Source organism: Hippocampus guttulatus, chromosome 12 (genome assembly GCF_054856545.1).
Source record: "Hippocampus guttulatus isolate MCC_2025c chromosome 12, RoL_Hgut_1.0, whole genome shotgun sequence".
Lineage (NCBI taxonomy): Eukaryota > Metazoa > Chordata > Actinopteri > Syngnathiformes > Syngnathidae > Hippocampus > Hippocampus guttulatus.
In genome coordinates, this window is record NC_141272.1 from 7,138,828 (window position 1) to 7,161,487 (window position 22,660).

At 44.8% G+C, this 22,660-nt stretch overlaps 2 protein-coding genes across 4 annotated transcripts; one reads left to right on the plus strand and one right to left on the minus strand.

Annotated features, from left to right (window-relative positions):
• The first annotated feature begins 205 nt into the window (after nt 1-205).
• On the plus strand, nt 206-9,226 carry fam124b (family with sequence similarity 124B). 3 transcript variants are annotated; one of them, XM_086125689.1, is made up of 6 exons: nt 206-993; nt 1,969-2,178; nt 2,303-2,698; nt 2,786-2,982; nt 3,873-4,560; nt 9,095-9,226. In XM_086125689.1, the coding sequence occupies exons 1-5, from the start codon at nt 948-950 to the stop codon at nt 4,521-4,523; spliced, it is 1,500 nt and encodes a 499-aa protein (XP_085981815.1). In that variant the 5' UTR covers nt 206-947; the 3' UTR covers nt 4,524-4,560; nt 9,095-9,226. The 3 variants fall into 3 exon arrangements, with proteins under 3 accessions (XP_085981815.1, XP_085981816.1, XP_085981813.1); XM_086125690.1 differs by lacking the exon at nt 9,095-9,226 and having other exon boundaries at nt 206-630; nt 962-993; nt 3,873-5,434; XM_086125687.1 differs by lacking the exon at nt 9,095-9,226 and having other exon boundaries at nt 3,873-5,434.
• mmp28 (matrix metallopeptidase 28) lies at nt 5,164-22,481 on the minus strand. The gene is made up of 8 exons (XM_086125686.1): nt 22,254-22,481; nt 21,223-21,299; nt 19,809-20,008; nt 14,939-15,160; nt 13,448-13,693; nt 11,882-12,034; nt 6,385-6,552; nt 5,164-6,272 (listed from the first exon to the last, which is right to left on the minus strand). Exons 1-8 carry the CDS (start codon nt 22,359-22,361, stop codon nt 5,878-5,880), a joined length of 1,569 nt encoding a protein of 522 aa, XP_085981812.1. The 5' UTR covers nt 22,362-22,481; the 3' UTR covers nt 5,164-5,877.
• Between the last annotated feature and the right edge of the window lie 179 nt (nt 22,482-22,660).

Below are 22,660 nucleotides of genomic sequence, written 5' to 3' on the forward strand. Positions count from 1 at the left end.
CCCAACTTGTTGAGTGACGTTGTACGGAGAGTTGTGGTCTCCGAACGTGGTAACGAACGTAAGCCTTCCTAAACGGGGGCGTCCTCCGAAGAGCGAGCTAAAAGTGGGCTGTAATGCTCTTAGCGAGCTCTGAACAAACAATGGCTTTAAGTTGAAGGCTTCCATGCACTTTTCGATCTGTAGAGGCCGTCTGGGCTCTTTTGTCTCGGCGCACGCCATCTGCTCGCCGCATTAGCGACGGCTTTAACAACACTTCGAGTCTCCTCCTTTCGCCCAGGATCAACTAAACCCAACATCGACGAGTCTTGCCGTGTTTGTTTTTGCGGGCTAGCCGAGTTAAGAACATTACAGTGTGTCAGTTGAGCCCAACGGGGTCTTGTTGACCGGTGACGTCATCGCCTCCGCGTCGGTTCCCACTTTTTTGGGGGAGCAACATAACGGCGGAGAAGTCATCCAGGATGCTCGCCTCTTGCCCCGCAGCCTGTCAGCCGTCGCCGCCGAAACTTGGTCTGCACGTGAAGAGTGATCTGGGCCACGTTGGCACGAGCGATGCTGTTCAAGAGAGCGCAAGATGACTCTGAAGCTGGAATTGCCAAATGAGTCTAAGCGTTGCTCGTGGTTCGCTTGAAGGTAGCTTCAGGCTAACGCCAGTTAGCCATCCTCGCCTTTTGACCGGGGACAAAATGGAAAGTAACTTTCTGGAACCGGCTGCCATTTGCTTCCAACATTTTCAATTTTCCTTTATTGCTGGCTCCCTTTTTTAAATGATATGCATGCATTTTCTGTCGGTTTCGTTTGCATTTTAATGCGTTCTCGTTGAACCGTACGAGTTCCTGATAGCTAACAATGCGTTGTCATGACGACCAGGACTGAAGCGGCAGGTGTCCGGGGCCACCCCCACGAGATGGATTCAGTACGTTGTTTTCGAAACTTGAAATCATGTTCTTATGTTCTGTCTTAGATCGGACTCCAGTAGGATGTCAACATCTGCCGGTAAGTCTGCTTAATTCCTCACCCTGAACAGCACCACTGAAATGGCTCATTGAGTGTGATCATCATATAGACAGGCTCAAGCGAATATCCCAAATTATTTGGTACAGTTGTACAACGAATGACAGTCTACGTAAGAGCTGTCAACGTTTTGCCAACGCAAAGAATATAATGTTCATTTTTGAGTGACGGACAAAGACGTATTCGTTTAAGTGATTTACATTTTGCAGTTTTGCACTATTCCAATCTGTAATCACATCGATGAGTAAATATACTGTTTGATTCAAACAAAAGAACACTTGCTGGACACTTATTCGGTACTCCAGCAATGAGAGCCAATACGAGGCTTTGTCTGAATTTCTGGCACATTTTAGTAACAAGCGATGTTTGTACAAAGTTGGCTACTAAAGAAAAGACCCACCATTTATCCCCCCCCCCCCCTTACTCTTGCATTCTAGTCCAGTGCGTCACCCAGAGACCCATATTGTCCTCTTGTCACAAAGTCGAGACCCACTTTTATAGAAGATTCAAATAAAATACAATTGCATAAAATGCAGCCACTAGGTTTTAGTTATTATACAAATAGTTTTATTTTTGGAAAGTGCACTATCAATATTATGTCTTCTTTTTCAGACATAAACAAAGCAGAAAGTGCAACTGCAACACTTTGAATGACTAACCAATAAACACACCGTTTATGTGAAAAGCTTTTGAAATACCACTCGAAGTAGTGTTTGCTCAGTACTAGTTGTCTTTCGACTTGCACTGATATTCAAACTATTTTGGTGTACAGTACCGCCAAAGCACGTTGCGGACCAGCTCGTTTGTGGCCAAATGCTGAGCTGTCGTGTTTGTTTACGGACTAGCTTGTGTGGCTAGTACTTGAGCGCTTAGGTTTCCTGTGCCTTACCTAACATGTTCCACATGGGAGACAAACTACTCTGCATCGTTGTCACATTTGGAACTTTTCTTCATTAGCTGAGCTGGTGAGCCGGCGCGCCCGCGAGCAGCACCAGCAGCGCCTCTTAGTTCTCAACTTGCACCTCCTGGCCAACCCCGGAGACTCTCTGCTGCTGCAGCACAGCCTGGACCGTCTAATCCGCTGGATCTGCCCGAGCCTCCACGTCTTCCACGTGTCTGAGAGGGCTTCTCCCCACGGCGGCTACGCTCGGCTCTGTCCGGAGGCTGGTAGGGGCCTTCCTGAGCTCCTGTGCTAAAGTCCTAAAACCACACCTCTCGCTTGCTTGTTATCATGAACTTTTCATTGCAGGTATTATACTGTCGAATGTTTTGTTTTGTTTTTTCCCCCCAGGCTCCCCTTCCCTTGCCATCACTTTCTTTCTCCACGAGGCTTATGGAGAAGAGCGAATCCTGAAAGTTCTGGACTTTTTCCAGCGGCCGCCTTGGCAGTACCACCACACGGAGAGCTGCAGCAGCAAATCGGCCGGGCTCCACACTTCCTCCGGCAGCTCGGCCGTCAACGCCCTGTTGCGGCCCTACCTCCTGCCCAGTCGGGACTTTTACAGCCTGGGCGCGGGGATGCCCGTGTGGGGGGTCCGACCGGTGCACTGCGGCGGGGAGATCCTCCGCGTGACCCTGTACAGCGCCTACGACAACTACGAGGACGCTGTGCGCTTCTATGAAACGGTGCTGCAGCAGCAGGCGGAGGAGCAGAAGACGGGCTTCTGCTGGTTCACCCTCCACACGGGCAAGACGCCGCATTCTTCACACTTTTTAACGACAGCCGCTTGGATATTTTGCTTCATGGCTTTGTTTTGTTTCGTGCTCCGCACAGAGCCGGGCCTCTGCCTGCAGCTCGCGATCAAGCAGGTGTCAGCGGGGGTCTGCGTGGAGCCGTGTAACTCTGCCGTGCTGCAGTTCAGCGTGGATGAAATCGGCCAGTTGGTCCCCCTGCTGCCCAACCCGTGTACGCCCATCAGCACCTCTCGCTGGCAGACCGAAGACCTGGATGGAAACAAGGTTCTCTTCCAGGTAGGTCACCCGCAAGTCACGAGCGCCTCGCAACTCGGTGATCAAAGTCCACTAGGACAAAAAAAATCATCCATGTTTTTTGGTCGTTTTATTTGAAACATGTTCACATTTTGTGCGTTAGAATAGTGAATTACGGGATATCTGGTCGTTTTTTTTTTTTTAAGGGTTTAGTAAAACACTTTCCACTTGTGTGTGTGGAGCATGCCGAACCTTATTGAGTAACTTGCGGTCTGAGTTCTTTCTGTGAACAAGGTGAAATTGTTATGTGAATGTAGCGCTTGTAGTTATTTTGTAAAAGGAGAATTTTTAATGTGGGTCTTGATTTGGAGCAGATTGGAGGGTGCGTAAGTACCTAATATTATGAATACATAATACAATATCCTATTTATTTTACTAAGGCTTCAGTCATATTTTGAGAAACTTCTCTTCACGCTCTCCACCTGTTGTTAAAATCGGCTCCATCCTTTAGTTCAACAGATCATTAAATTGTACCTCTGAAGTGAGATTATTTTTACGTATTACTTACGTGTTTTCTGCCAGAAAATTATGTGGCCCTTATTTTAAGAAGGCGACGATATTGAACAATAAATTGCATGAAAACATCAATGTTTCATTTTAACATTAGCGTAGCAACACCCTCCTTCGAATAGTTTTATTGAATTTATTGGAAGATAAAACTGTAAAGCGCGACAGACGTGACGGTATGGTGGTGTCTGAGATGATTTCCTGAAGAATGCTCTTAGTGCGTGTGTGTGTGTGTCAATCACAGGATCTTAAAGCTGTCAAAGATGTCACGTGCTGGATGCGTGTTTGTTAATTCTGTTGTTTTGCTCGCTTATCCTGTTTGAAAAGCCCCAAATCGTAATCCCTCTATTCGTTCCGCGCTGCAGGTGAAAACCCCGACACAAGCCAAGCCACCTTTGACCTGCGCTTTCCCCCCCACCTCCACCGTGCCTCCGCGGGCCATGCAGCTGAAATGCGGAGGACACACCCAAAACGTATCGCCCAGCAACCTCCAGGCTCCGCCAGCCCGGCAAAGCCGGTCCGCAGGCCTGAGAGTCCCCGGTGAGAGCGCTCCGGAGAAGCCACCGGGGAGCCAAGGATCAGGTAGCCTCTGCAGCACTCCTCCGAGCAGCTCTTGCTACTCTTCCCAACGCAGCAGCCCAGCCCCGCCGCCTTCCTCCGACTCCCCACTGCGTCCCCCGCTCACCCGTTCGCTGTCCCGCCTGCTGCCGGAGGAGAACGAGCGGGAGGGGGAAACCAACGTGGACACGGGGATCCCCGTGCTCGCCGGCATCACTCGCTCCTCTTCCGTGGAGCTTTTGAGTTTGTGTCGGCCGCGGAACCCCTCAGCCAAAGCGCGGAGCCCCTCCAGGAAGTGGCGTTCCTCGGATTGCGCCGACGACGTCAGCAATCTCAGAGCGCGGCGCACAACGGATTCCTCTTACATTGAGACTAGTGGCGCCGCCGTGGAGCTTTTTGCCAAGATGCCGTCATCGCTCACCAATGCCGAGGAACAAGCCGACGAGTTCTTCATCTGAAGCCGCCGGAGAGAGCCACACGAAAGTCCAGCTGCGGGTAAGGTGCCACTTTTGAAGTATTCCGTGACTTGTTGCTCTGACTCAGACTCGTAAATGCCACATCAGAAACATAAGTGTAAATATTTGTCCCAAGGGTACAGAGAGCAGTGGACATTGTGTTGTTTTATTGCAATGTTATTGTGTGAATGTGCCATGCGATTGACGGTCCAGGGTGTCAACCTTGACTTGCTCAAAGTCGGCTGAGATATGGTCCTGCTCACCTGCAGGCCGGCGACGCCGATGAGGGTTAACGCTGTTACTCAAATATTGTGGGCCATAAGAACGCCATAGAAGATAGGCGGATGAAAAGTTTTCTAGTTCCAGTGGCTTTGTATATCGACACGCAACTAATGTGTTATTTTGTGAATAGGAAATATTTTATTTGCTCATAAAATAAAATAAAAAACATCAGCTGCGTTATTGGAATTGATTAAACGTAGCAAATAGCATCAATATATAAATCCTTTCCAGCAGGATTTTTTTTAACACCGAACAAATTATTTTTGTATATTTCGGAGAAATGTGTAACGTACATTGTTGTGAACAAATATTACACCCGATGACCAAACCTTTGTGGTGTGTAATAAATTGTATTTCAAGATGAGCTGTTGGAAGTGCTGGATAAATCCACTTTTTATTTGGTATCACAAGTTAATAGCGCAATTTGAGTTTTATGACTAATGATGTCAAACATTGTTTGCTGTCTTGTGCTCGTACATTAATCACAGTGTTTTCAAAGTGCTGCTTCTTGGGCCTTATTCATTATTTTAGTACTGTTCACACTTAACATTTGCTAAGTCGTTTCCAATTCTGCATCAAAAAGGCTAGTATTATACATGTCCATCCAATTAAAGGCTTTCGAATAACTGTGATATCGTTGTTGCAACGTGTTCTTGTGCAGTCTACACTATTGTTCAAACGTGGCTACAATTGCACATCTTTATGCAGTCATTCAATTCATCTTAGACCATTTCTTTAAATGTTGTGTTGGAGAAATGTAAATCCAGGTTGTTTTTCCCCGAAGTCTTTTCATCCACAGGGGATCCCAGGTTTACGACGGAGTGCTGTTGCTATGGTGCCACACATAACTAGAGTTTTTGATTAACTATGCTAATTCAGTAGTAGTCGTAAACATGTCTATGTAAAAAAAATAATAATAAAGTTTTGGCCATGTATATAAAACAATCAAATGCACAATAAGTATGGCGGTAGGTGAGCATGCCTTTTTGTGCTCATGCAAAAATTACTTTGCAGCTTTGCAACCTCCCAGAAAGTAAGATAAAGAAGCACTGCTAACGAGCGCTCTCTGCGCTGATCAAAGAATGTCATTGCCTTGAGGAGCTACACCACAACCAGTCCAATTCAGCTCCTTGACCCACTGGCCCACCCTGGTGACTCGCACTTTTACTGGGTCAAACCTCCAGAAGTGGCGCTGCCTGAAAAAGTAGAGGCGCCCATCTGGACGACTCAGTGCTCCGTTGGTGCCCTGCGGTACACCGGCCCAGTCTTTCAGCTTGCGGGGGTAGTAGGGCTCTCGGCGAAAGGTTTGCAGGTTGAAAACAAAGTAGCGGGAGCCCTTAAGCAGTACCATGTGACCCAAAGGGGTGTAGAAGAAGGCACAGTCCGGGTGGCGAGGTAGGCCTATATCAGTGCTCTGCCGGGGGAAGCCTGCGTCAAGTACTTGACCTGTGTAGCGCCATATATGCTTCCCTGAAGGAAAAATAACAAGCACTCCATTCAAGCGTGCATCACAGCCACACCACCATCTCAACTGTACGATTAAAAACAAACAAGCCAACCAAAAAAAAAAAAAAAAAAATACCTTTAAAGAAGTACCACTTTGCGTCTAGAGGCGAAAACGCGGCCGCCTCGATGGCCGACGGGAGGTCAGCCCAATGCTGACGGAGAGGCGACGCGCCACTCACGCGCCCCTCAGGTGACACACTCCAGTACATGCTGCCTCGGAACACCAGCACCGTCCCGTTCGGGTCTGGATTCAAGACAACAATAACACTTAGGAAAGAAAGTGGCAAAGGCGGCTGCCTCCAGTGACCCTGGACAGAAAAATAAGTGTGTGACAGTGTTTTAGTAGTGTGTATTAGAGTGGTTTTAATCATGGACGCAGGCAAAAAAAAAAGTGTGTCACGTGTGTTTCAGTATGCTGGGTGATTCAAAATGATGTCACTTAAATAGTGTCCCCAATAGAGGGCGCAATGAGATTGCAAGTAGTGATGGGATTTTCGGCTCTTTTCGGTGATCCGGTTTATATCGGCTCAGTGAAGAGCTCTTTTTGGCTCTAAAACGGCTCTTTTGACTTTAGCTTTTCTTTTAAATATTTATGACAAATTTAGCATACATTTTGATAAATGACTTGGTGAACTAAATATTGCACTCTACTGACTGCAAATAGCAACAAGTATCAAGCAAAGAAATGGCTTTTTACTTATTTTATTGAACATTAACCCCCCCCCAAAAAAACGACCATGTATAGTAAGGCGTTTTTAGCCGAAAAAAAACGACTATGTGTAATAAGGCGTTTTTAGCCAAAAAAAGACGACCATGTGTAGTAAGGCGTTTTTAGACAAAAAAAAACAACCATGTATATTAAGGTGTTTTTAGCCGAAAAAAACAACCATGTATAGTAAGGCGTTTTTAGCCGAAAAAAACAACCATATATAGTAAGGCGTGTTTAGACGAAAAAAACGACCATGTATAGGAAGGCGTTTTTAGCTGAAAAAAAACGACCATGTACAGTAAGGCATTTTTAGCCGAAAAAAAAACGACCATGTACAGTAAGGCATTTTTAGCCCCCAAAAAACGACCATGTATAGTAAGGCATTTTGGCCGAAAAAAAACGACCATGTATAGTAAGGCATTTTTAGCCCGAAAAAACGACCATGTATAGTACGGGGTTTTTGGCCGAAAAAAAACGACCATGTATAATAAGGCATTTTTAGCCCCAAAAAAACGACCATGATAGTAAGGCATTTTTAGCCAAAAAAAACGACCATGTATCTAGTAAGGCGTGTTTAGCCGGAAAAAACGACCATGTATAGTACGGGGTTTTTGGCCGAAAAAACACGACCATGTATAATAAGGCATTTTTAGCCCCAAAAAAACGACCATTTATAGTAAGGCATTTTTGGCCGAAAAAAAACGACCATGTATAGTAAGCCGTTTTTAGCCGAAAAAAATGACCATGTATGTAAGGCATTTTTAGCCCCAAAAAAACGACCATGTATAGTAAGGCATTTTTGGCCGAAAAAAAACGACCATGTATATAGTAAGGTGTTTTTAGCCCAAAAAAACGACCATGTATAGTAAGGCATTTTTAGCCCCCAAAAAATGACCATGTATAGTAAGGCATTTTTGGCCGGAAAAAAACCGACCATGTATAGTAAGGCATTTTTAGCCTCAAAAAAACGACCATGTATATATAGTAAGGCATTTTTAGCCCCAAAAAAACGACCATAAACGTTTTTAGCCCAAAAAAAACGACCATGTATAGTAAGGCATTTTTGGCCGAAAAAAAAACGACCATGTATAGTCAAGGCGTTTTTAGCCCAAAAAAAAGACCATGTATAGTAAGGCATTTTTAGCCCCCAAAAAATGACCATGTATAGTAAGGCATTTCTTTCGGCTTACTATCGGCTAAAAACGCCTTACTATACATGGTGTTTTTTTTTCAGCTAAAAACACCTTACTATACATGGTCATTTTTTTCGGCAAAAAAAATTATCCAAAAATGCCTTACTATACATGGTCGTTTTTTTCGGCTAAAAATGCCTTACTATACATGGTCGTTTTTTTCGGTCAAAAATGCCTTACTATACATGGTCGGGGTTTTTTCGGCTAAAAACGCCTTACTATACATGGTCGTTTTTTTCGGCTAAAAACGCCTTACTATACATGGTCGTTTTTTTGGGGCTAAAAATGCCTTACTATACATGGTCGTTTTTTCGGCTAAAAACGTCTTACTATACATGGTCGTTTTTTTGGGGCTAAAAATGCCTTACTATACACGGTCGTTTTTTTTCAGTCAAAAATGCCTTACTAAACATGGTCGGGGGGGTTTTCGCCCAAAAATGCCTTACTATACATGGTGGGTTTTTTTTCGTCCAAAAAGGCCTTACTATACATGGTCGTTTTTTTCGGCAAAAAAATTTATCCAAAAATGCCTTACTATACATGGTCGTTTTTTTCTTCCAAAAAGGCCTTACTATACATGGTCTTTTTTTTTCGGCTAAAAACGCCTTACTATACATGGTGGTTTTTTTCGGCTAAAAACGCCTTACTATACATGGTCGTTTTTTGGGGCTAAAAATGCCTTACTATACATGGTCGTTTTTTTCGGCCAAAAATGCAAATGTCCTGTTGTGACTGAGATGGCTGATGACATTTCAGTCACAAAAGGACATTTCTACCAATTCAAGTGGAAGGGTTGTTGTCATTGGGTGCCAAAGTTTGGCCATTGGTAGAAATGTCCTGTTGTGATTGAGATGGTCAGATGACATATCCCCTTTCTCCGACAGGAACTGGTGGAGAAGATCGAAGCCAAGAAAGCTGCACAAGAGCAAGAAATGACAACACAGAGAGAATTAAGAGTATCATGACTTTTAATGTGTTGTGTTAATCTTTAAAAAATAAATAATTTAAAAAAGGTGTTTTATGCTGTCATTTATCCATTTGAGTGTGTCGCTGGGCTGGCTCCGTGGCCCACTGGTTAGTGCGTTGGAGTGCGAACGCAGAGGTCTAGGGTTCAAATCCAGCTCCGGCCTGTCGCGCTTGCGTGTTCTCTTCTTGCTGGCATGGGTGTTGTCCGTCCACCCTCCCATTCATTTTATCATCCGTTGTCCTCACAAGGGTCGGGGTCGGGGGGTGTGCTGGTGCCTCCCCCGGCTGTCTTCGGGCCATTGTCAGAGGGGAGGGGGCACCCTCACCCGGCTGACAGCCAATCAAGAAAACCATTTGCACCTTTTTTTTTCCGGCTAAAAACGCCTGACAAAACATGGTCGTTTTTTTCGGCTAAAAACGCCTTACTATATACATGGTCGTTTTTTTCGGCAAAAAACTTCTTACTATACATGGTCGTTTTGTTCGGCTAAAAACGCCTTACTATACATGGTCGTTTTTTTTTTTTTGCCAAAAACGCCTAACTATACCTGGTCGTTTTTTTTGGGGCTAAAAATGCCTTACTATACATTATCGTTTTTTCCGGCTAAAAACGCCTTACTTTACACGGTCGTTTTTTTTCGACTAAAAACGCCTGACTATACATGGTCTTTTTTTTTTTCGGCTAAAAACGCCTTACTATACATGGTCGTTTTTTTTCGGCTAAAAACGCCTTATTATACATGGTCATTTTTTTTCGGCTAAAAACGCCTGAATATACTGTACATGGTCGTTTTGTTCGGCTAAAAACGCCTTACTATACATGGTCGTTTTTTGGGGGCTAAAAATGCCTTACTATACATGGTCGTTTTTTTGGGCTAAAAACGCCTTACTATACATGGTCGTTTTTTTTCGGCCAAAAATGCCTTCCTATACATGGTCGTTTTTTTGGGGCTAAAAATGCCTTACTATACATGGTCATTTTTTTCGGCTAAAAACCCCGTGCTACACATGGTCGTTTTTTGGGGCTAAAAATGCCTTACTATACATGGTCGTTTTTTTTTGGCTAAAAACGCCTTACTATACATGGTCGTTTTTTTCGGCTAAAAACGCCTTACTATACATGGTCGTTTTTTTCGGCTAAAAACGCCTTACTATACATGTTCGTTTTTTTGTAGCTAAAAATGCCTTGCAATACATGGTTGTTTTTTGGGGTTAAAAACGCCTTACTACACATGGTCGTTTTTTCTCAGCTAAGAACTTCTTACTACACATGGTCGTTTTTTTTCGGCTAAAAACGGCTTACTAAACATGGTCGTTTTTTTCGGCTAAGAACGCCTTACTATACATGGTCGTTTTTTTTGGGTTAAAAGGCCTTAATATACATGTTTGTTTTTTTTCCGTTAAAAACGCCTTACTATACATGACCGGTTTTTTTCCGGCTAAAAATGCCTTACTATACAGTACATGGTCGTCTTTTTCAGGTTAAAACGCCTTACTAGAGGCTCGCGCCCGTCGTCGACGGTGTTGACAAGGTCTTAAGGGCACCGTCTACTGGTGACCAATAGGATCGACAAACTTTCGACTGAAGTGGCTCTCAACTTTACAAGTACAGTCCCACCGAAAAAATGCAACCCTCTGGGTACCTTTATCAGGTGCTGTCTCACCATGTTGGTCTTTGTCGTTGTGTTTATGATCCTTTGGACGAGTTGGAACTGGGAAAGTCAATTCCTTAGTCTGTCTGTGGCTGCGCAGATGCGAATGAGCATGTGCTCAGCGTGCACTCCGTGCAGTCCCTACCAAGCCCCTCGCCCCTCCCCTTTCTCTTCTGGTCTACCTCTCTGAGCACCGCAGCTGAGCCACTGCCAAACCGCTTCAGACACGTGGAAAAAGAGAGAGCGACATAGAGAGAGAGAGAGAGAAGGAAACTTCAAAGAGCCGTCTCTTTGTACCGGCTCGTTCGCGACCGACACATCACTAATTGCAAGTAGGGGCGTTGACCAAAAATAGAAACGGAATGCAATTACGTGCAAATCATTTTCAAAAACAAAATGAAATCGTTTTTGGGGGAGTTTTGTTTTTTGGGGGCAAATATTGACTCATTTTGAATTTGATGGTGGTCCAGGGGCACGTTAAGCACACCTCTCCTCAATAAACATTTGGGAAGTTCGCCATGTCATGGGCACTAACACACCCCCATACCATCACGGATGCTGGTTTTTGAACTTTGCACTCATACCAACGTGGCCACACAATTGAGGACACGACAGCCATGATTTGACAAAACCATTTTTCAAATGTCGACTCATAAGACCACAGCACACTTTTCCACTTTGCGTCAGTCCATCCTTGATGGAAATCATTTCTGAGTGTTGCTGACATACGACTTTTGCTTGATATGAGTTTTAACTGACATTTGGAGATGGAGAGATGAATTATGTTAACTGACAATAGTTTTCTGAAGTGTTCCCGAGCCCTTCATCTTTTAGAGGTTGAGGCCAATTTTTATTGCAGCGCAGCCTGGTGGAAGTGTTTGGCCTTTCATACAGAGATTTCTCCAGATTCTAGAAATCTTACGATGATATTATCGATTATCCGTTACTGTTTAGAATTAAAATGAGACCATAATAAGGCACTTGACCTTGTGAGTTGCCCCATTAAAACCACGCTTGAAACAGATAAATGTCTCATTCCGAGTCATGACTCACCCGCGGTGATGGCATCAAACACACCCGAGCGGCAGTAGAGAGGCAGACCGCTGCTCTCGTCGGACATGTGGACGTCCATGAACTCCCACTCCTGCAGGGCGGCGTGCAGCACCTCACCGGGCAGTCGCACGAGCCGATCGCCGGGCGGCTTACCTGAACCGTAGCGTTAAAGAAGGACAAAAACGGCATCAAAAGCAGGAAAAGGGCCCCGCTCCCGGGCTGGATTGTCCTCTCACAGGTAGAGAGGTAAGGCAGACTTGTCGCTGGCTGAGAGATTGAGGGGCGGGATATAAAGTTGCTCATTTGCATGAGACACAGCTAGCCCCGCTAAACTAGCTAATTTGAGCAAGACAACTGGTCTGCTGATTGATCGTCCCCCCCACCACATCTCCAAATTGTGTATGCCGATTTACAGTACCGGTTGTGATATTCTACGGATGTTTGTTCACCAAAGCATAAATAAAAAGTCCAAACAAAACAATCGTCTGTTCTTTTACCCTGTGCAATCGGGAAGTCAGCAACACACACACACAAACACACACACACACACTTGGGGTTAAGGCGCTTGGGGTTTGGGCGATTGGGGTTCGGCTGTTTGGTGTTAGAGCGATTGGGGTTAGGGCGATCACACACACACATAGGCTGTCGTAGATTCTCATTGTTATCATCTATAACTGCTTGAGACAACAAAGTGTATGCAGAAAAGTGGTGACGATTGCACGACTGTCTGTGTCCTATGTGTTGTGTTATTTTTGTTATTTTGACTTCAAAATGGCGCCGCAAGAGTGGCAGCCTTTCCAGCAGCTCCTATATTTTGTTGTTCTACTTCTTCCTTTCATAACTTTGCTGCTGTGAATTGGGAATTTCTCCATTGCGAGACTAATAAAGGTTTTCTTATTGCCTCTTATGTGTGTCTCATTACTCGTCACGCATGCACACAAACACTTCCACACACATAGCTGGAAGCAGCTGTAACATGTCCACAGCTGTGCTTCTCGTCCTTGTCAGTTTACATTCACGTGGAAGCAGCTGTGGTGTGCACGCGGTACGCCGTGCACACGCTACGACTAGAAAGTCAGAATCAACTCGATGCTTTTTGTCGTCAGCTGGATTGCACCTGGGCACAGACTTAACCATACAGACACGCCCAGATGAACTGTTTCGGCACTTGAAGAAAAGATGTGAGATGTCTCGGCTTGTTTTAAACAACACGACGGTGGGAAGAAAATAATTGCACCTCACCAGGAAGTGGTTTTGTGCGTTGTCTGTGAATGAAATAGGAGTGAACATGTTGATGACTGTGTTGCTCACAAAATGTCGGGCGGCATGCTCACGAGCATTTTTTTGGAGGCAGACATCAGGGAGATCAACGCGTCTTGTTTTATTTTTGAAATCAACTTTTTACATTTTAGGCAAAAATCGGTGCTCGACGAACGACAAATTTTTCTGCGATGGCGACAACACCGTTGTCTGCATGCGAAAATTTTCAGAGGACCAAAGGGGGAAAGACGATACGTTTGTTGTAATCTAAGCATCCACTGACCTAAGTGTGAAACATCATCTCACCGTACAGCTGCTGCACGGCCAAGATGTCATCCCAGCTCATGACCAGACTGCGGCCCAGCTTCCTGTAGTATGGCGACATGAGCGCGTGACGCACGGGCGAGTGCTCCAAACCCAGAGTGTGTCCGATCTCGTGGGCCATCACCATGAAGAGATTATGGCCCTTATGTCCGTTTAGGGTCCACCTTTCCGCCTTGTCAAAATGGGCCTCCCCTCGGCGGGGGAGGAAGGCGTGAGCCAAGGTTCCGCCTGAAAGGCACAGAAAGGATACAAGGTCACATTTTTCGCCCTCTCACTTCACCTCTCAATGTACATAAAGAGAATGTGTCATGAGATCAGAGCAAATTAAAGTAGACGCGTTTAAATTGGAGGATTTTCTTTGGAAAATTCAAATTGCAGTCAAAATACTTTGAGAAGTAGGTCACCTACTTGTTATCTTTCTAAGGACAATTTACAGTTTATGAGGACATGCTGTGTCTTCTGTCTTAAATTCAAATATTAGAGCGTTAAAGAAAACATAAGCTTTTGTATTATTGTATTGCCTCACCCAATGAGAATAAAAAACGAAGAGTAATTTCTCATGTGCCGTTTCAGGCTGGTTGGGAATAGAGTTTGGTCATGCAGGGGTCTGTTTTTGTTCCATCCATCCACCATCTGATCCGCTTTATCCTCACAAGGGTCGGGTGCTGGAGCCAATCCCAGCCGTCTTTGGGCAGTATGCGGAGGACGCCCTGAACCGGTCACCAGCCAATCGTACAGACGTACAACCATCCGTGCTCACACTCACACTGAGGGTCAATTTCGAGTGTGCAATCAGCCTGCCATGCATGTTTTTGGAATATGGGAGGAAACCGGAGTACCTGGAGAAAACCCACGCAGGCCCGGGGAGAACATACAAACTCCACACAAAGGCCGGAGCCGGAATCGAACCGATGGCCACTGCACTGTGAGGTCGACGTGCTAACCACTAGTCCACCAGGCCGCGTCTGTTTTTGTTATTTATTTATTCATTTTTTTAATATGTGAGGAGTTGGGTTTCGATACCTGCACCTTAATGTTAAGTGCAGGGATGGCAATGGCGAGTGATGAAAAAAGCGGAAAGGGGCGTGGCCTGGACGGGGCGACCAATCACAACAAGTATGACATCACACACGTCCAATCGCAGGGCTGCTTACAATCAGAAGATGGAAAGACTGATCGGGAGAGCTCGTGAAAACTCGACGATAAGGTACCTGACCCCCCCTAAAATTTTCTAAACGGATTTAGACGATTCACAAAAATGATCCATTTAAGAAATAAAACGGCGGATTTCCGCGTATCCGCGATAAATTGCCATCCCTGTAAGTGCCTTGAGATAACCTTTGCTGTGAACATTACTACAACGGCCTATATTGCACAAAATGAAAATTCTCAAGACAGGAAATTCCATCCACTGCAGACATTCTAATATCTACCCTTGGCAATTATCACGAGGAAATTCACTTTGTCCCAAACCTGGTCCGTCAAAGGCGTTGCCAGCCCCGTCATTGTGGTCACCCTCGTAAAAGGCCAGCCGGATGTCTGCGGGGCCTTGGGGGGCCTCCTGGAACGCCAGGCCTGACACGTTGCTCCACACCTGGAAAGCGGCGCTCACTGCCAGTCGCACTGAGCCCAGAGACAGGTGGCTGGGCCAGTTCACTATCTGGTAGGCCAGGTGACTCTTGTACCACTTGTCACCTACAAACACACACACACACACACACACACACGAAATGAGCCATGCAAGTGTTGACCTGCTAAGCACACAAACTGGATAAAATGACATATTTTAGACTGAATACTCATCACATCAATGCACAAGTCAATCGACTTCAATCTGATCATCTAACAATAATTTTGTACTTTCCACGTTTTTACATGATAATTTTTACATGATAAGTATCGCACATTTGACATTGTAAAGACCATGTTTTTACAGGAGAATTATTACGTTTTTACATACAGTAGGTGTTATGTTTTTACATGATAGGTTTTGTGGGGGTTTTATTTGTTTGTTTGTTTGTTGCTGGTGTGGCAACAATCTGCTTCCATAGGTTTACTCTTGATCTCATCTGGACTTTGACTCGGATTTTGTGGAGTCTGACTTGGACTTGATAAAGAGGAACTTGACGACGGCCTCGCAAAAGATTGCTCTGTTGTTTTCATTTGCAGCAGGCTAGATTGTACTTTCATCTTGTAATTCCATCTATTGGCTGTGGTTTCCGAGCGGAGCCACAACTCGCAAGTTCAAATGATCCGTAAAAGCTAACTAAACGTCTCAAACTAACAACCAGTATGAGTACAGGCCGACTTGCCTGTGGGGTTTTCACGGCTCACGCCTAGCGCAAGCGCGTGTGGTCATAAACATCCCCAAACACTTGTTTATGCATATGCAGAAGTGGAGGAAATGCAATACGCATTCAGCTGCTGTTTAATTGACACAAGTTACCCTGCGGTGTATACACAGGAATACACAACGCGTCGATCTGCGACCGGAGCAAACACACAAAGGCAGCCGGGCATGCAGTACACATCCACAGTGCACAGACACAGCGGCTGCATGACAGGAAACGAGCTTTAGATACGCGGGCAAAACTTTTGGAACATCCAGCGTTAATGTTGCTGACGGTGAGCAAGGAAATGATTTACTGTTTAAAAAATATATATATTTTAAATTACATATACACACACACACACACATTCAGTATTCAGATACTTAAGTCTTGAAATGTTTTTTCCAAGGTTGATGTGTCCACTGAATGTGGTTCTGGCAGTTTTCAAGGGAGAGAACCGCATGACGTAACCAAGAGTGAGGATAAACACAGTCCTGTTTTATCTTAGTGGAGGCTAATATTAGAATGACCTCATTCAAGTAATGACAGGCTGAAAGTACACCATAACCAAAACACGTTCATACTCACTCCACACTTTTTAAAAAAAAAAATTCTCATTAATTTTTTTTCATGTAGGTTTGCGCTCGAGTGAAATGAGCGCACGCGAAAAGAACAGCATCCTTTGCGACTTTACTTTGTCACCTGCCCAATTTCTACTGTGCATTTTCTCAATCGTAGCAGCTTAGCTGGAGCCCATCCAAATGTGGGGGAAACACCGGAGGCAGAGACAGAAAATTTTCAGTGGGGTGGCCAGCGTGATGCGACGACTCAGCGAGGAGCGGCCGTGCGTGTGTCCATCTTTTTTTTTTTTTCATAGAGTTTCTTATCACACATGCACGTATGATTTCAGTCCAGGGGCCTTCTCTCTCACTGCTCCGTAGTGAGAAGGTCCCTGTGGACAGCTGAGAGGCCAGGAAGTTCGATACGCGCAACATTCCTCCACTTCCCTGATGGAAGCAATCGCAATGATGCCCAGTGTAGCGTCGCTGTGGTTATCTCAGGCCTTAGGAAGTGACTGCGATGAGCAGATAACAGGAGTTATTGTTTGTGTAGAAGCTGACGGGGTTACGAGTGCTGAAGACAACGGTTGACACGTGTGAACTTTTAGTTATTTCACTTGGAAAAGTGGAGGAGAAAGAGGACTAAGGGGGGGAAAACTGTGTTGAGAAAATTTGCTTTTACAGGCTGTTAACCCCAAAATGGACTTGCCATCTTTGGCTTTAGGCTCTATAAAAATTTACAGAGGTTCTGTTTTTTTTTGGGGGGGGGGGGGGGGGGTTAGTCCGATGTACAATGTGCTTCTCATTCAATAATTTTCAAAGGAATTAATCCAACATATTATGCAGTCAGATTTCTTGAATGTAATGTTACAGGACACATTGTGTTGCAACAAAAAGTACTTTCAATTTGTAAGTATTTTTAAAAGCAAATACTTCTTTCCTTTAAAGTTCATCCTACTTTGACTGAGCGACTTTTATTTTGAACTGGGGTAGCATTTGACCATGAGCATCTGGAGTTGTGTACTTTGTGACTAAAAATTGTGGGGGGGGGGGGGGGGGGGTTCTTTTTCCAAATCGTACATAAAGTCTTGACAAAGGCTCATTGTTGCCCATAGTGGGCACTAAAATCAACTTTAAACTGTATAATGTGAGCGGATGGCTGGATGGACTAATTTACAAAAGGTTGCATCTGTTGAATGAAATCTCTTTCCAATCTAGTCAAATGGTGTGAAATTCGCTTTGGGAGCTGTGTGATACAAAAGCAGGGCAGAGGTTAAAGGGTGTTACGACATGGCACCTGTGAAAAATATACGGTAGTTGAACGCATGCACACAGCCACCACTTTGGTAGCACTTATCAAGAACGTGGGTGGTGGAATGTCAGCTCTGTAAATATTAGTGGGAACGTCCGTCACAACACACAAGTCAAGGTTTGTTTTGCTACATGCTCAGAAGCGGTGGGAGCAGTGAATGCATTGCAAAAGTCAGTTGATCACATGTTTTGGCTGAAAAGGAAAAGTGGCATTGAATGTTAATAATTTGGGATACAAAGCGGTATTTTCAATATATACTAATAAAGGTTATGTGCCAACCGCCCGTGCACATCCCAGAAAATGACAGAAACTGTGGCTACAGAACAACAGAATAGGGACTGAGGCCATAGTGCAAGAGTCCCACGGCGATTTTCAACGGCAAGCTTCGAGGCTGATTGCGCATTATCGATTTATCAAATACATTTAGCAAAATAAATACGACGCTTCTCCTCGTTTGAGCGCGGCGTTCAGCCAGTTGCGGACGCGTTTGCCAGATGGAACGTGTCAGGTACCAACATGACGCGGCAGGCGGCACACATCAGCCGTCGGTGCATTCCCCAAACGTTAACCAACTTTTCATGTGACAGTGAGGAATGCGCGACGTGACCCATCACAAGGCTGCGTGGGGCAAGCAAAGGGAAACCGCTGGTCTGGCGGGCAACCACACTCCCACCCTGGGGGAGAAGGAAAGTCACTCCAAGGCATTCTCATGAGAAAGTACGTGGGAGAAAATCCACACAAGCAATGTATGCGACTGAATACTGAGGAGTGCAATCATCACAAATGTCAAGTCAAGTCAAGTCAACAGTATTTATAGAGCACTTTCAAACAGCCATCGCTGCATACAAAGTGCTGTACATGGAGCAATTTAACATGCACAATAGACAGTAAGACAAATCGGTAATAAAGGCGGTAGAAAGCACCAAACAGTAAAACCAAGAACAAATCCAAGTCATGCTGAGTCGAATGCCAAAGAATACAAGTGAGTTTTGAGGAGGGTTTTGAAGATGGGCAGCGAGGAGGCTTGCCGAATGTTCAGTGGGAGGTCATTCCAGAGAGAGGGACCAGCAACAGAAAAGGCTCGATCCCCTCTGAGCCTCAGTTTAGTTCTTGGTACTTCTAATAAAGTCTGGTCCACAGACCTGAGGCGCCGGGCAGGTGTGTAGGGGCGGATGAGCTCAGAGAGGTAAGGTGGCGCGAGATTATTCAGAGATTTGAAAAACAAATAAGAGGATCTTGAAAATAACTCTAAAATGAATGGGGAGCCAGTGAAGGGATGCCAGAGTAGGAGTTATGTGCTCCCTCTTACGAGTACCAGTCAAGAGGCGAGCGGCGGCATTCTGGACCAGCTGAAGGCGCTTAATGGAGGACTGGCTGACTCCAAAGTAAGTAAAGGGCATTGCATTGCAGCCGGGATGTGACAAAGGCATGAATTACTGTCTCAAAGTGTTCATGTGAGAGGAGAGGTTTTATTTTGGCCAGCTGTCTAAGGTGAAAGAAGCTGGATTTAAATGTCATTTAACGTGCTCTAAACTAGCGACGGAGAACTTCCTTATTTCAAAGCGTCTGCAAGAAATTGAGCATTTCAGGGCCGTCGTTCCTAACTGTCGTTCAACATGGCGGTGTTTAGCCATGTTAAATTGCACTGAGCTTTCCAGCCATAAATACTTTTACAGCTGTGTTTGTAGCCGAACATTAGGATAGTACCCTAGAGGCCTGTCTATAATCTACAAAAAAAGCACTAAGAAGCAAAATCAAAGTGCTGTAACAGGCAGACAACCCCTGGAACACTGTGAAAACTATTGTAAGGTGTGATCATTGGTTTTTTTTCTTTTTTTTTTTTTTGGGCCATAATCTGCATGATTTTTACCCCTCAAAAGACCATACTTGAAGATCTGCAACAATAAATGCCAGAGAATCTAGCATCCGACAATTGCGACACGAGACACCGGACCATCTTTTATCGCAACCCTCAGCTCGTTTAAGTGATTTTAGTTTACCAAAAGGTGGACCCTCCCTGTTTAAATACAAAGTGAGACACCGGCGCACAGCATGCACGCACCCATTACAGCCGGCCGGCTGAACCAAGACAAAGAAGGCCCGCATCTATGATGCACATTTGAAACAAACAAACACGCAACCTTTTATGGCAGAGCGCTTCCTGCGGCGCCACGGCGGTCCTGCTGCAGAACTCCTGGCGGTGAAGATGATGTTTACCCTCTGGGCCCACACCTGCTGGCTGCCCTCGTCCGACACGCCGCAGCGCGGCTCGGCCATCTGCCTCAGGGTGGCGCTGTCTAATTCACCTGTCACGGGTAGGCGAGACAACCGCTGGAATTTCCTAAAAAGAGGGCAAATGTTTGGATTAACGGCGCATTCCTCACACGCATTTTTGAGATGCCATTTTGAACACGTTACATTGGGGATAGTGGTTAGCATGACATAGCTCTGCGAATCTGGGTTGGAATCTCAGCTCCTGCCTTACTGTGTGGACTTGGCATGTTTTCCCTTTTCTTCAAAGAACACGCGAGGAACATTCATTCTAAATTGTCCAAATTTGTGAATGGGAGTCTCAGTAGAGATTTGTTTTTATTTTATTCTTTATCGAACGGGGGACAATGCAGTCAAACATCCCAGTACTTAACAAGCTTGCAATTGATGTGATACATATACAGGTCGTTCATAATTAGTGGTCATTTTCAACTCCTGTCCCCAGTTGGGCTCTGCCACAACATTGCAGTTTATAGTAGGTATTTATTTAAAGAAATAAAACATGCCCTACAATTCAATAACGCATTAATCAAAACTAGAGTTATTTAAAACCTTCATTCACAATACCACACGGTAGACACTACTTACAGGGGATTCCAGTTGTGGTTTTTTTCTTGAACCAGGTTTTAGTTCTGGTGGTGAGTATTTTAAAATCTATTTTTTAACCCCTTTTTATTTGGTGTTCCATAGCATTTTTCTGATGTAAAATATGCAAAGGTTGGGAAACGGATAGCATATAAAACATACAATATTTCAGACAAAGTTGTTCTTTTGGAGAAAAAAAAAAGTTATTTAGGTCACAATGCTGCTTAATGATTTTACATGGAGTCCAACTGTCAAGCTTTACACACAGACAACAAAATGGCCGTGCAGGGATTGAAGTTTAATAAACTGTGAGACTGATATGAAAATGTTAAATCCAGGGACACGCAGTGGCATGGTGCAAATGAACGCGCCCTGCAGCCAAACATCAATTGCATAGTTTGACTAACTGGGCCTAAGTTAAGCCTACTTGTGGGCATGTTCAATCTTTTTCCATTACTATACTGGCAAGCATGCAGGTTGGAAGGCGAGGTTGAGGCTCCTGAAATTCCTGGATGGTTCAGGGAGGGTTCAGGAGAGGTTTGTGGTTTAGAGGTGAGTGAGGGAGGGACCTCGGGGGGCCTTTTACCAAGCCAAGGCTCCACCCACTGATGAACACAGGGTACCATTTGGCTCTCACCGCCGCAAATAAAATCTGTCACATTACGTCATGGTTTTGTGGCTTTGAGAAAGGGAACTTACTGGATTGCTGACTGCATCTCAACTGCATTGTGGATGAAGTGGTCATCATGAAGGTAGCCATATTTTTCCAGAAATGCCTGCAATTGATATCATGATCATTAAGCGTGGAGGCATGCAAACACAATGTACTGTAACTAACTTGGTACATGGTAACAAACAGTGGTGCGTTGGGTTTGACATGATTTGTAATAATCATAGTGCTTGGTCAGACACTAGCACAGGCTCTGTGATTACAGATATGTTTAAAGGTGGAATTTATTTTTAAAAACGAGGCAAAGCAGAAATGAATGCGCAATATAAAAATTCTTGAAAACGAAATCCAAAGTCTTCACATCCCAACTGAAATTGCAGGTCCTTGTGATAGAAAATGAAACCAAAATTCAATAAATCATTGCAAAACCGTCACCATTAATGTGACCCGTAACTTGTAGAACTGAACTCAACAGTATTTAAAACAAATGTATTTTTTTGAAACGGAAAGTAAAAATATACAATATATACAAGGACTGTATAACATTGCGTGAGTGTAACCATGTAAATTTTTACTCTTGTGAAATGAGTCAGCGCACACCTGCCACCATTTAATTCCTCTACCAGCAAATAAAATTCAGATATTCTTGTAGACTATAGCTTGACACGTTTTTTTTTTGTTTTGCTTTCTACCAGAAGGCGCAAAGTTTCAAGCTGGGAGAGGAAGAGGAGCGAGCAGTGAGAACAGAAATAGACAGACATCCCCAGTGAATGAAATTCAAGTATTATAAATACGTGAGAACAGAGTTTCCCCACCCCACTTCTTAAAAATGTTGACTATATCAACAAACAAGCCAAAAGGAGCATATACATTTCCTGTGTTGGTGGCGCGGTGAGGTAATTAAGACCCAGGAGAGCTCCTAAATTGTAAACAGTGTACAAAACAACATCACACAAATCTCCTCACTCATTCAGAAACGATGAAAGTCGACCAACTTCAGCCATAGACCTAAAAAATGCAGTGTAGTGCTTCTAAGGTCAACAGTTAAGAGAGTAAGTACCTGTGGGTCGAGCAGCGGAGAGCCGCAGGCAGCGCGGGCGCTGATCAAACAGGTCGCAGCCAGGACCCAGGCGGGCTTCACGTTGCTTGCAGCCCGGTACCGGTTCATCGTGGAGCAGGCCCGGCGTTGGCACACGGCGCATTACTGGACTTCAGACGGAGCTCTAATGACAACAGCGGTTGTCCGGCCACAACCAAGAGCACAACTGCGTTTCTGGATAACCGTCTCCATGCCCTGTGAGCAGTGATTTGAGCAAGCGTCGGGTTAGGCGGGGGACGGCCCCACCCCGCCCTTCCCGAGACGACGTATATCAACCCTTGTAGTTGCACTTCCTTCAACCCAAACTATCTTAATATTTTTTGTCGCTAACAAAACAGTTGATCGGTTTGTGTAAATTCTGAGTTCCA

Excerpts from the sequence above, each read along its gene's own strand:
- mmp28 (XM_086125686.1), bottom strand. The coding sequence starts at position 22,361 with ATGAACCGGTACCGGGCTGCAAGCAACGTGAAGCCCGCCTGGGTCCTG. Across the intron at positions 20,009-21,222 it reads GAGATGCAGTCAGCAATCCA|GAAATTCCAGCGGTTGTCTC; the intron begins GTAAGTTCCCTT and ends CCCTCTTTTTAG. Across the intron at positions 13,694-14,938 it reads CAACGCCTTTGACGGACCAG|GCGGAACCTTGGCTCACGCC; the intron begins GTTTGGGACAAA and ends TGTGCCTTTCAG.
- fam124b (XM_086125689.1), top strand. The coding sequence starts at position 948 with ATGTTCTGTCTTAGATCGGACTCCAGTAGGATGTCAACATCTGCCG. Across the intron at positions 2,179-2,302 it reads TCGGCTCTGTCCGGAGGCTG|GCTCCCCTTCCCTTGCCATC; the intron begins GTAGGGGCCTTC and ends TTTTCCCCCCAG. Across the intron at positions 2,983-3,872 it reads GAAACAAGGTTCTCTTCCAG|GTGAAAACCCCGACACAAGC; the intron begins GTAGGTCACCCG and ends TCCGCGCTGCAG.